This window comes from Neovison vison, chromosome 12 (genome assembly GCF_020171115.1).
Source record: "Neovison vison isolate M4711 chromosome 12, ASM_NN_V1, whole genome shotgun sequence".
NCBI lineage: Eukaryota > Metazoa > Chordata > Mammalia > Carnivora > Mustelidae > Neogale > Neogale vison.
In genome coordinates, this window is record NC_058102.1 from 88,107,223 (window position 1) to 88,120,794 (window position 13,572).

General features: G+C 45.6%; 1 protein-coding gene across 1 annotated transcript; it reads right to left on the bottom strand.

The window, feature by feature from the left end:
* Positions 1 to 9,122: 9,122 nt before the first annotated feature.
* Positions 9,123 to 11,216, bottom strand: LOC122890960 (methyltransferase-like protein 7A). Its single transcript, XM_044226384.1, has 2 exons — positions 11,159 to 11,216; positions 9,123 to 9,676 (listed from the first exon to the last, which is right to left on the bottom strand). Exons 1-2 carry the CDS (start codon positions 11,214 to 11,216, stop codon positions 9,123 to 9,125), a joined length of 612 nt encoding a protein of 203 aa, XP_044082319.1.
* Between the last annotated feature and the right edge of the window lie 2,356 nt (positions 11,217 to 13,572).

A 13,572-nucleotide genomic window follows, 5' to 3' on the forward strand; every position in this document is an offset into this window, starting at 1 on the left:
ACACAGTCCAGGAAACTGGCGTGGAAGTCCAAGGAAAACAGAATTTGATGACTTTATGGATTAAATACATACCGATGTGTCACGGTGTGACAATACCAGAAGTCAAAGGTTATATTCTCTCCTCTCTCTCCCTCACCCTCTCTCCTTCTCTTCCCTGGGCCTTTGGGGCCCATTAGGATGAGCTTGGTCCTAGTGGGGTGTGGGAAGGAATCTGGCTTGCTTCTCCTCCTATCCCAAGCCCTAGAGACCATAGCTTCTAATATCCTCCCGAATGCTTGGTGCTGAGGCTCCTTGTGCAAACCATGGCTCAAGCTGCCATTCCAGCCCTCCCCCACCCAGCCTCCAGTCTGATCCTCTGGACAGAGAACTGTTTGCCCAGCCCACGCCTGGCAGCCTGTTCCAGACCATCAGGATGAACGGGTTTGGCCGACCAAACTGGCTACAGTCTTTGTTTTTAGTGAGATAAAGAAAGAGTCATAGCTTTTAGCCACAGCTGAAATAAACTTTTTGGATTTACTTTCTTTTGAATCATCTCTAATGTATGGAAAAGTGATAAGAACAGTACCAAGAATTTATCTTTTCTGACCATTTGAGAGTTAGTTGCTGACCTGATGATTCCTTACCCCCAAATACGTTCATGTGTATCTTCTACAAACAAGGGCAGTCCCTCTCTCTTTTAGCCATAAGATATCCATCAAAATCAGGAGATTACAATGGATACATTATTGCCATCTAACTCTGAGACCCCATCCAAGTTTTACCAGTTGCCCAATAATGTCCTTTATAGCAAAAGGACCCCATTCAGAATCATGAGCTAGTTGTCAATCTTCCCCTTCAGCCTGGAACAGCTCCTCAGTTTTGATTTTCATGACCTTGGCACTTCTGAGGATGATAAGCCAGTGATTTTGTAGAATGTCCCTCAGTTCTGGCTTGTCTGCTGTCTTGTCGTGTTTAGACTTGGGTTCTGCATTTTTGGCAGGAATATCACAGAAATGACCGCATCCCATCACGTGCTGTGAGATCGCAACTTATCCCATTTCTGGTGCCGTTCACTTGATGACTGGGTTCAGATGGTATCTTCCAGCTTCCTCCACTATAAATTATTTTTCCCCCTTTGTAATTAAAATGGCATTGTGGAGAGATACTTTGAGACTGTGTACATGTCCCGAGCCTCATCAGATCTCCTGCTCGTTCTAGCATCGTTGATGTTTCTGGCTTAGTTATGACTATGATGTCTGCCAAATCCATGATTGCTTCTACATCTGTCGCTTAGGATCTCCTGTATGGAAAAAAAATTGTTTCTCTTCTTCACATTTATTTATTCATTTATTTATATTTATTAGTATAGATTCAGGGATTTCTATTTTGTTCATTTATTTTGATGCTCGGATAATCCTGATTTTGTCAGTGGTTGCTTCTTCAAGCCGGCTTTGTGTTCTTTTGATATATCTCCTCTGTTCTTGAGGGGAACTTTCTGGAACAAATGATCTGGACTCATCTTGTGATATCCTTGCCAGACAGCATTGGAATTAGCCATTTCTCCAAGGAACTTTAGTTCCTTTTGGGAGGAATGGTATTTGGAAACCATATCTGGGCTAATAGCTTTTGAAATCTTGCCAGTGATTTTTAAACCCTTAAGATAGGAAAGAGGGTTGCCTTCAAGCTCCAACACTCTAGACCAACATTCCAGACCAGTGATTTTAAAGCCTGTTCAGGTAGTGGACAATGTCGAAGAAAGAGACTTTTAATGGAAATATATATCAAGTAAATGTAATATTTTAAAGAATCTCAAACATCATCAGTGGAGAGAGTTAGGGAATATATGTACATATATGTATGTGTATATGTATATACACAGACATGGTTTAAATCTGTGTATTTTCGGGGCACCTGGGTGGCTCAGTGGGTTAAAGCCTCTGCCTTTGGCTCAGGTCATGATCCCAGGGTCCCAGGATTGAGCTCTGCATTGGACTCTCTGCTTAGCAGGGAGCCTGCTTCCCTTCCTCTCTCTCTGCCTGCCTCTCTGCCTACTTGTGATCTCTGTCTGTCAAATAAATAAAATCTTTAAAAAATTAAATCTGTGTATTTTCATCTATTTATCTTGAAGGCCACAGGTCCACACTTGCGCTTTTAATCTCAATATCAGTACTGCATTGTTCATTCTAGTTTCCTCTGTGTGTACAACTGATCTCGCTTTGTGGCCACTGTTACCAGATGCCATCTTCTGTTCTGGGACAGGAAAACCCCCCAACATACCCTGGTCTGCTTTCCCTATCTAATAGCACCGGGACTGAACTGTACAGGAAGAAAGGCAGGTAGGTAGGCAGGCAGCATGTTGAACTTTTTTTACTGGCCAGTAAATTATGGCTTTTTTCTGATCTTTGGAAGGTTTTGTTCAAAAGCTGTTTTTATTTTTATTTTTTTAAGATTTATTTATTTATTTGACACAGAGAGATCACAAGTAGGCAGAGAGGCAGGTAGAGAGAGAGAGGCAGGGAGCCTGCCGTGGGGCTGGATCCCAGGACCCTGAGATCATGACCTGAGACGAAGGCAGAGCCTTTAACTCACTGAACCACCCAGGCGCCCTCAAAACCTGTCTTTAAAAAATGATAAATATTTTGCCATTTTTTAAAGTGCCAAACTGTGTGATTGATACTTAGGAAACAGAAAGAGAAACTTCCTCTATAATTTTACCACTTGGATAGAACCATTGTTTAGGACTTTAGCACATTTCTTTTCAGTTTTTCTCCAGTGCATCAGTTTTCTTTTAAATATAATTAGAACTGAAATTCTACACCTTCCCTTCCTGCATGTTTACTGAAGGCAAGAAGAAAAACATTGGCTACTTATGAAATACCAGTGTGTGCCAGGCTCTGCACACATTGTTTTCTCTGTCTCATTTAATCCTTAATGTGATCTTGCAAAGTAGCTCTTCTTCTGATATTAGAGATAAAGAAATCAAGGCTCAGGGAAACAGCGCAAAAATGATTCTTCTAGGACTGGAACCCATGTGTCTCTCTTTCCACTCTCTCTGAAAGTCAAATATTTTTGTCTGTATTACAACACTCTTTGCATAACTCTTATTTTAAATGAAGGCATTTTATACTCAGGAGGGACTGTTGCATAACTTATTCAACTACTCCCCTATTGTAGAATCTGTGGGCTGCTTCCTTCCCTCTTTCCCTCTCTCAGGCTATATAAACAATATATAAACAGCAATGAACATCTTCGTAGATACGGTTTTTCACTAATTGTTTTCTTTTTTTTTTTTAAGATTTATTTATTTTAGAGAGAGAGAGCACATGAGCAGTGGGAGGGGCAGAGGGAGGGAGAGAAGCAGACCCCACACTGAACGTGGAGTCAGATGCCTGGCTCAGGTCCATCCTAGAAACCCAAGATCATGATCTGAGCTGAAACCAAGGCAGACGTTTAACTGACTGAGCCACCCAGGCATCCCCGCTAATTCTTTTCTAAGGGGTTGACTTCATCTGAATTCCATACTCAAACAACATTGGCATATTATTATTTCAAAAGATAGCCGATACTTTAATAGGCAGAAAAGCATCTTGATTTGATTAGCCTACATGTGAATACATTTGGTTTTAGTCAAGAAACATTTCAGGGGTACCTGCTGTATATCAGGGATGATGGCAGGAACGGAAGATACCGAGACATTTTTATTGTACAACTCAGCCAGAAATCCAACACCAAGGTATCTCAGTTAAGTCAGCCCATGACTACAGCTGATGGTTTCAGGGGCTGTGTCAGTGAGGCTCTCACTGAAAGGCTGAGGGGTGATGTGGGAGGAAAATAACAAAATAATGGGCTGGTTTCTTCAGCTCAGGAGAAATGATGTGGGGTGGATGGGATTCCCAGCTGACCGCTGTGAAAGACTTCCTTACTGGGTCTTAGCGCCCAACCATCACACCTAATACTCGCCTTTGTGCTTTGGGGTTGGGACCGGCTTTGCTGGCCGGCTCTGTTAGCTTCTGCCAATAGGGGGCGCCAGAGGGAGCCCAGAAGGGGCTTGCTTTCTGTGCTTTTCGCTTTCCGTGGGAGCTTGGCCTCACAACAGCCTTCACCCGGCCTGCCACAGGGCCTTCCCGTATCAGCAGCTGAATCCAGCTGGCAGTCTTCCCAACACCTGGAGACTCGGCTTCATCGTGGCTTCATCACTCCCCGTGTGACTGTTGTCTCCTTATCGGAGTCTGACTGACAGAGAGCAGGCCTTGAGCCCCAGCACACAGAGGCTGGTGGGGTGTCTCCAGGCTCTTGCCCTACGTCAGCGTATACGCAGATACGGGGAAGATCCCCGGCCAGTGCGCCTGTGGGAGCTGCCATGTTGGCTGAGAGAAGGCGGCCTCTTCCAGAACATTCTGGGGCTCTCTTGTCAGGTTTCAAATAGAATGTGTCTCGCTGGGCTGAGGCACTTCGGACAGGAGAAATTGCAGCTGGAACAGCTGGCTCCTGTCCGTTCCTTGAAGTCACCGGGGTCTCCTAGATGGGAATCTATTTAAAATAGTCTGTCTTTGGGGGGGTGGGGTGGGAGGTTGGGGTACCAGGTGGTGGGTATTATAGAGGGCACGGCTTGCATGGAGCACTGGGTGTGGTGAAAAAATAATGAATACTGTTTTTCTGAAAATAAATAAATTGGAAAAAAAAAGAATAAGATTTTAAAAATAAATAAAATTTATTCCAATGGCTAACATTAAAAAAAAATAGTCTGTCTTCATAAATGTTCACAAATATTTTGTGTTTGAAGCCTGACCTGGTTCCACAATAGCTTTCATTTCAGCTCCATTTCATGAACCTAAGTGAGCACCAAATGAAGATCAGATGCTGTGCAGACCAGAGGGGAGTTGCAGATAGAATCACCAGTCCTTGGTCCTGAAGTCCCACTGGGTACTTGTGGGCAAAACTCAGGTGAAAAAAAAAAAAAAAGACAGCTTCCAGTTAAATCTGGTAGATGGAACACACATATTTAACTCTGCTTCCTTCTGGAAACTTGTAAGACTGCAGTGAGGTTTGTTTATTAAAAAAGATTTATTTAGATATAAATATAGCTGGTTGTTTGGAAAATGAGAGCTGGTTTCCACATGATTGGTATATTATGGGTCAATCTGCATAGTGTGAATTTTGCATTTCCTTACACACAATTTTGTGTGTGAGGAACGTGGGTGAATGCTGAAAACAGCACCCAGTCTAAATGAGTTACGGAGGATTACACAAAATGCAAACAACTCTGACATGTACCCACTGCCCGCCTCCTTGCCAGGCGGTACCACCCTTCCCTGGACCTCAGATCACCCTCCTCCTGTCGGTAACTCACAGTAACTTCACGGTGACTGGCAAGCTCTGACCCATCTGATGCCCATGTCCACAAGCAAACTTAGTCTCTTGCCGGATAAAATGCCTAATTTATGGTAGTCATTATGAACTTCTTAATGGTTAAATAGGTGTAAAACTGTGTTACTCTTTTCATTAGGTTTCTATCTTTTTTTAATGTGTCACGGATGATGTTTCTTAGTATGGTGTCCCTAACCTGGCTATTTTGCCCATAAGCCTTGTGGTTGTGTTGCATGCTTTTGCATAGTGTGGTGATTTTTAGGAATGCGTATGTTATGGCACAACAGAACTGGCTATCCATAAGACAAAGAAAACAGCAATGGAGATGATCATAGAACACTTCTGGAAGCTAGAAAGAAAAACAAGTTGTAACTAACTGTGAGGTAATACCAAAAAAAGTGTATATTGGTCTCTGCCCCCTGTTTCCAGGACAGAACTCCTAAAACCCTTGTAAATTCCTAAGTGACAAGAACATTAGGAGTGTCTCTTGTTTAATATTGGTCTTTGACCCTGTCCCTAACACAGGGCTCCTAAAACCCTTGTAAATTCCTAAGGGACAAGAACATTAGGAGCATCTCTTGTTCTAATATTTGGTCTTGGACCTGTCCCTGACACAGGACTCCTAAAACCCTTGTAAATTCCTAAGTGATAAGAGCACTAGGAGCACCTTTTAGTCTATTGAGGCAACTTTGGATGGGCTCCTCGATGGCTCCCGGATGGGGGCCAGTCACCAGACCAAACCATGATTAGAAATTTGGAATTTTCAGCATCCCCACATCCTCCAGAGAGGGGAGAGGGGCTGGAAATGGAGTTAATAATTGATTGTGCCTACATGAGAAGCCTCCATAAAATCCCAATAGTAGGGGTTTTGGGGAACTCCAAGGTTAATGAACATATCCACGTACTGAGAGGGTGACATACCCCAACTCTATGGGGACAGAAGCTCCTGGACTCAGGACCTTTCCAGACTTTGCTCTTTGTCCTGTCTTGCTGTTCGTATGTATCTTTATCATATCCTTTAATAAACTGGTAAACTAAGTGTTTCCCTTAGTTCTGTGAGCCACTCTAGCAAAATAACAAAATCAAAGGATTTTGACCTGAGCTGAGGGCAGACCCTCAACCCACTGAGCCACCGACTTGCCCTTGTTCTACTTTTCATTTCCCCTATTGAATTTTAAACTCAGGATTCTTATTTAGTTGCCCAAACCTCTTATTCCCAGATCATTCTTAGCAATGTCATTGAATCCTCATAGAAGTCTCTCTGTTGGGGCACATTCAGTTCTACCCGACTTGTTCCCATACATTTTTCCCAGTAGGAGGCACTGGTTCTGATTTTCACCATGGTATCCTCCCTTCAGGCTGCAAGTGGTGGGTAGATAGGACTCCCTTGCCTGAAATATGGAGAGAGATTCTAGGCTCTTTGGGGTCCCCAGGTATGAACAATTCTGTCCCAGCTCAGTTAAACAGAGTGGATCCTCTCTGGGGCGACCATCATCAGTAGGTTTAGGGGGCTTCTCTCCAGAATTTTTGCGGATTGGCCAGGGCTGAGTCCTTTCCTTGCACTGAGGAAGTGGATCCCAGGATCATGAGCCTACCAAGATTAATAAAAACAAGCTATATACCTCATCATATCCTGGTGAATTTCAGAACTTAAAAAGAAAGAAAGAAAAAGAAAAACAAAGTGAAAATCCTAAAAAAAATCCAGGTGTAAAAACAAGAAACCACAAAAACAGGTGACCTGAAAAGGACAGAGAAAGAGAATTAGACTTTCACAACTTGAAAAGCCCTAGGAATGTGGAACAGTGCCTACCACTTCTGGGGAAAAGACTCAGATCTATGAATCTTGGCCAAAATATTCTGAAGTATGAGGGAGGAGACAGACATTTTCAGATCTGCTAGGATGTCTCCATCCATGAACAATTTCTTTTTTTTTTTTTAAGATTTTATTTATTTATTTGACAGAGAGAGATCACAAGTAGGCAGAGAGAGAGGAGGAAGCAGGCTTCCCGCTGAGCAGAGAGCCCGACGTGGGACTTGATCCCAGGACCCTGAGATCATGACCCGAGCCGAAGGCAGTGGCCTAACCCACTGAGCCACCCAGGCGCCCCAATGAACAATTTCTTAAGAAACGATTCAAGAAGGTGGTTAGTACAGGGGTGCCTGGGTGGCTCAAGTCGTTAAGTGTCTGCCTTAGGCTCAGGTCATGATCCCAGGGTCCTGGTATCGAGCCCAGCATTGGGCTCCCTGCTCAGCGGGGAGCCTGCTTCTCCGTCTCCCACTCCCCCTGTTTGTGGGTCTCTTCTCACTGTGTCTCTCTGTCAAATAAATAAATAAATAAAATTAAAAAAAAAAGAAGGTGGTTAAGACAAATGAAAATCAAATTTGAAAAAACACAAAAATACCTCACGATAGGGGTAGACAATGAGAATGTGAAGCAGTGGAGAGCAAGAAATCTAGTAAAATCTGTAGCAAATTGATGGGTGATGATAAATGGATTCTAAGCTGTGTTATAAATTAGAAAAGATCTTTGAAACAGAACCCGAGGGGGAAAGTCCTCAGTAACAGGTTGAAGCTCAAGTTACCCATTGACCAAGCCTGGGCTATGAGATGGACATACTGTTGGGGTGGAGAGGAAAGAGGGGATAAGTCTAGGGAAGAAAAGCCGTAGAGGTCTGCTCAAAGTTGAGGGAGGTCATTGAACTATATAATTTTGGCGTGTTGATAGTGAAGTACAGGTTGAACTATAACTTGAAACATAACAGTAACTGTTAGTAAGCTTTAGATAGGTAGACAAATTCTGAAATACTAGGAAGGTATTTAAAAAAGAAAAATCTTAAAAAAAAGTTTGGAATGATACCTATTAATAGTAACGACCTATAGGATATGTGTGGGGATTTAGGGACGTAAGGGAGAACTTGCATTTTCCCTTTCCATGTTCTTTGATTTTCCATTCTTTTGAACAGTTGGGATGCACTGATCAATTGCCTTTAAAATTAAAGACAACAGAGCAAGAAACACTGAAAAATTAACAGTGTTCACAGGGGCAAGGTCTTGCCATGTCTCTAGAGAAACTTTCCCCAATTCCTCCTTTTTCCCCCCCAGGGTGATTTTTCATTCTTCCACAAATGAATAATGACTAACTAGAGAAGAAGCCCAGAGAATGGCATGCAGAGAATTCCTGAGCCCCACAGGAGAAACTGAGCATGTGCCATAAATAGGGATAGTTATCTACATACTTATGGGTCCACATTTGCTGGAGAAGGGCGATGTTCTGGCATGCCCTGTGGTGGGTTCACTGTTGTCATCTTTAGGAGACAGAACTCTATGATGGGAGTTAGAAGACACTGGGTTTGAAGTCACCAGAGATGATGAAATCTCTGGCCTGGTTCTTGACCTCAAGGTTAAGGTGCCTAAAGTTCAGTTGTGTCTGACATTTCTGTGAACGGTGCGCCTTTGCGCAAGTCATCTGACCTCTCTGAGATGAAGTGATCTCCCTAGATATACTGGGTTGTGGCACACAGTCAACATTTCCCAAATCTTTTTTTTTTTTAAGATTTTATTTATTTATTAGAGAGAGAGAGAGCGCATGCTGAAGAGTGGGAGAGGGAGAAGCAGACTCTGCTGAGCAGGGAGCCTGATGTGGCATCCCAGGACTCCGGGATCATGACCTGAGCAGAAGGCAGACACTTAACTGACTGAGCTACCCAGGCACTCCATCCAAATGTTTACTGAATATATACGTGGTTAAAGGAACAAGTGAAGGGACTTACTTAAGGTCACCCCTCGTGGGATCTGTACCTGAAGCCCAGAGGTGTCCCACTGAGCACGCAATGAAGATGGGTCTCTCCCGTTGGCCTCAGCACTCGGCGCACCTCCTGGAGGAGGCGCTCCTGGCTCTCCATGGAGCACAGGACCAGGATGCAGACCACCATGTCCACAGAGCCATCGGCCACCTGTGGCATGTTCTCCCCTGAGGCCACCACGAAGCGCTCTAACTGCAGGTGTTTGTTCTCCGCAACGCTCTTGATCAAGAACTTCTCAAAGTTGGGGTTGGGGTCAACACAAGTCACCCGGCATCCGGGCGGGTAGGACTTGAAGTTGGCCCCGGTGCCACAGCCCACCTCCAGCAGGGAGAGCTTCCCAGAGGGGCCCATAAAGTCCTGCAGGTTGCCGAAGAGCTCCCGCTTCTTGCTTGCCATCTGCTCGTTGAAGATCACGGTGAACCTCTGCATGAAGTGAGGGAACCATTTTTTGCATATCCAGTTCCACAAGCTCCGAAAGTTCAGCAGGAAAGTGGGAGATGGATGTACCAGAAGGTGGGCGAGGATTGCTGGTGTGCAGGAAGGAGAGCGCAGAAACTCGGGGGTGGAGGATGGGAGCAGGGTGCAGGTGGTGGCAACCCCGTGGGTAATGTTAGACCCCACAGATATCCCCACTATCACAGACTCGTCAAATGAGGGACAAATCAGAGAGGCAGTGTCTCAAGTCCTAAACTCCTTGGAGTCTTACAGAAGAGAGAGGATAGGAGTCACCCAGAGGCCGGCAGATGTTCCAATGGCCATCGGTCACAGTAACTTCGGCATCAGCAACAACTCCTGTTTACTGAGTCTTTAAGTACATTTTATACTATTATCATCTTTGCTACTTAAAAGAACCCATGAGACAGACACTATTAATTTCCCACTTTATAGAAGAAGAAGCCGAGTCCCATAGAGGTTAGTGACAAGGTCGTGTGGCTAGTAAGTGACAGTCCAAGAGAAACCAGATCATCGCCCTGGCGATTCCTGGTTTCCCCGAGACTGCCAGTCTCTTTTAGAGGGGGGTGATTGTCATTCAGATGGAGACCAGAGAAAGTACATGCACAGGGTGACCAGGTGTAGACAGTGTAGACAGAACAACACTATAAAATGTCTAGCACTGGGGCGCCTGGATGGCTCAGTGGGTTGGACCTCTGCCTTCAGCTCAGGTCATGATCTCGGAGTCCTGGGATCGAGCCCCACGTTGGGCTCTCTGCTCGGGAGGGAGCCTGCTTCCTCTCTCTCTGCCTGCCTCTCTGCCTACTTGTGATCTCTCTTTCAAATAAATAAATCTTTAAAAAAATGTCTAGCACAAATAGCTATTCTCATAATCTGTATAAACTTCTCTGAACAAGCCTCTTCTGGCCACCTTTGAATATCTATAACTTTTTTTTTTAAAAGATTTTATTTATTTGGGGCACCTGGGTGGCTCAGTGGGTTAAGCCTCTGCCTTCCGCTCAGGTCATGATCTCAGGGTCCTGGGATCGAACCCCGCATCGGGCTCTCTGCTCTGCAGGGAGCCTGCTTCCTCATCTCTCTCTGCCTGCTTGTGATCTCTCTCTCTCTCTGTCAAATAAATAAATAAAATAAAAAAAAATTTTATTTATTTGACAGAGAGAGGGAGGAAGAAGCAGGCTTCCTGCCGAGCAGGGAGCCCGATGCAGGATCAATCCCACGACCCCGGGATCATGACCCAAGCCAAAGGCAGGTGCTTAATGACTGAGCCACCCAGGTGCCCCTGAATATCAATATCCTTGTCCATCTTTCGTTCCTTCCTGCCACACAGAGGTGTTTCTCCTCTGCGCCAAGGCCGGTCCCACCTGGACTCTTAAAGCCACACGCCCCTTAAGGAGTTCCTCCCACCCCCTCATATTTAACCTCTCTCCTTATGGTCTATCTCCTTTTCCTCCACCAACTTGCAGGCTTGAGCCTCTCCAACCTATAAAAATCCGTTCCTTTAGCTTGCTTTCCATGCAAGCTAACTTCCCACGTTGCTTTCTCTTACCGCCAATTACCGCCAAACTTCGTGAGAAATTGTAGCTGACACTCGCGGTTTCCACATTCTTGTCCCATTCGAGCCTCTGCCCGCTGACATGGGGCTGGTGTCCCCACAACCCAGTGAAGTACATGCAAACGGGAAGGCAGGCAGAGGGAGAGGGGAAAGAGAAGGTGATGGTCTTCAGAAGTAGTGACCAGTGAAAAGAATGTTCTCTCTGAGGTGTTGAGGGAGGCCAGTGTCCTGGTGGAGAGAGAGTCTGTCCTTAGAACCTGGAGGAAGGAAGAGAAAGATGGGTGCAGAGCTAAGTTTGGGTGGAGGTGGGAAGGGAAGGAGTTTGTACCAGAAAGCCTGATTTTCTCAGTGAGGAAGATTGCTGTGTTACGTTGTTGAAGGCAAGGGCGGAGGGGGTAGGATGGAGCACAGGGGGAGAGTGGAGAAACTTTGCCGTAGCAACTAGGGGGACTGCAAAACTTGTTGACCAAAGGCAGAGAGAGGTGCCCAGGAGCAGGGAGGATGCAGCTGAGCCTGGGGACTGGGAACTAGTGGTGATACCGCATCTTGAGGGTACGGTATTTGCCGAGGCTGTGCGGTTGGGAACTCAAGCGGAGTTCAGCACTGAGCCTGACCCCGGCTGGGGGTTTGTCCAGCTGGAGGACACTGAAGGGTAAGAGCTCAGAGACTGAGAGGAGTGAGGGGCCCAGGCTGGAAAGGAAGTTGGAGGCTGGGGTAACAGGCGGGGAGAAAACAGAAAAATGGGGTTCATGCCTGGGGATGCTGGCACAGCAGAAGAACCCGTCTGCTGAGTGGGACGGTTATGACTGGCTCCATAGGATGAGGCCAGTGTTTGACATTCCTGAGATGTGGCAGGTGAGATTCTAGAGCATGGCCCCGTGCAGAGATAAGAGGAAAAGGATGGATGTGAAGGTCCCTGGAATTGAGGAGTTAAGGAACGGTCAGGTTAAGATGCTGGGTGGAGAGTGGGGGTGCCAGGCTGGAAAGGAGCCCCTGGAACCAGGTTTCAGAGTGAGAGGGAGGGAGTGGCCAGGAGGTCAGGAGGTGACTGTGGGGCTGGTGGGGGACCAGCCCCAGGGGAGAGGGGAAGGTGGTATAGTTGGATGGCACTAGCCTTTTGGGTTTTAAAAAATAGCAGTGATCTGTGCAATCAGTATGTAAAGGCAAAAACTCACTCAGCTAGAAAGGATTTCATTTTAGCTTTTTTTCAATAAATAGCACCCCTTGAATGTATGTAACTTTTTTTTTTTAAAAAAAGATCTTATTTATTTATTTGACAAGGAGAGAACACAAGCAGAGGGAGGGGCAGGTAGAAGGAGAGGAAGAAGCAGCCTCTCTGGTGAGTAGGGAGCCCGATGTGGGACTGAATCCCAGCACCGGGGATCATGACCTGAACTGAAGGTAGATGCTTAACCAACCGAGCCACCCAGATGTCCTGAATGTATGTAACTTAATCCATTTAATCTCCTTCCTCTAATGGGCATTTTTGTCACTGCCTGGTGTTCACCTATGGAAAAGGATGGCAGCAGAGAACACATGTGTGCTCTTTGGGTGAGAGCATCTATGGGATAAGTTCCTGGCAGTGAAGTACTTAGTCAAGAACAAGTGTATTCATTTTGTTTGTCTTGTTTATTGAAGGAAGGGCAAATGACATTAATTTTGAGAGTGAAGCCTACCAGCCCTCCAAAGAGGATGTGCCAGTGGACGATCCCATGAACAAGGGACAAGACCCGCATGCTCGCCATCAGTTAGCAAGCTCTGTAGCTACCAGTGTGACAGGTGACGAGGGACAAGGGCCTTTCATTGTTTCTTGTTTTTTTTGTTTTTTTTTTTAAGATTTACTTATTTATTTGAGAGAGAAAGTGAGAGAGAGTGACAACATGCAATCAAGGGAGGAGGAGAGGGAGAGAGAGAATCCTCAAGTCAACTCTCTGCTGAGCACTGAGCCCCATGTGATGTGGTTGGGGGGTGGGGTGCTCGATCCCACAACCCTGAGATTATGACCTGAGTTGAAAGCAAGAGTCAGATGCTTAACTGACTGGGCGACCCAGGCGCCGCTTGTTGTATTCCTTTGAGTGACGTTGAGAATTTTTTTTTTCCATGTTTGCTATTTGATTTTCTTTCCTTCTCTTTTTTTGTAAGCAAACTAGTGGCTCAAACTGCCAGAATTCAAATCCTGGATTTTCGACATCTTCTCTGTGTGACCTTGGGCATTTACTCAACTTTGTTGTGCCCCTGTCTCCTTTCTTAGGATGGGGGTGATCACGCTGTGCCGAGGAGTTGTGGTGGGAGCCGCCCAGGTTCACAGAGGTGGTGTCCCTGCAGACAGGCCTGGCACCGGTGGAGGAAGCACTCTGGAAGGAGCGCTAGCTCTTGCTATCTCTGTTCCCCACTTTGCTGCAACCTTTGTCTTTTGCT

Coding starts and splice junctions, on each gene's coding strand:
- LOC122890960 (XM_044226384.1), bottom strand. CDS start 11,216: ATGGGACAAGAATGTGGAAACCGCGAGTGTCAGCTACAATTTCTCACG. Junction 9,677..11,158: donor ATTTCTCACGAAGTTTGGCG/GTAATTGGCGGT, acceptor CCTGCACACCAG/CAATCCTCGCCCACCTTCTG.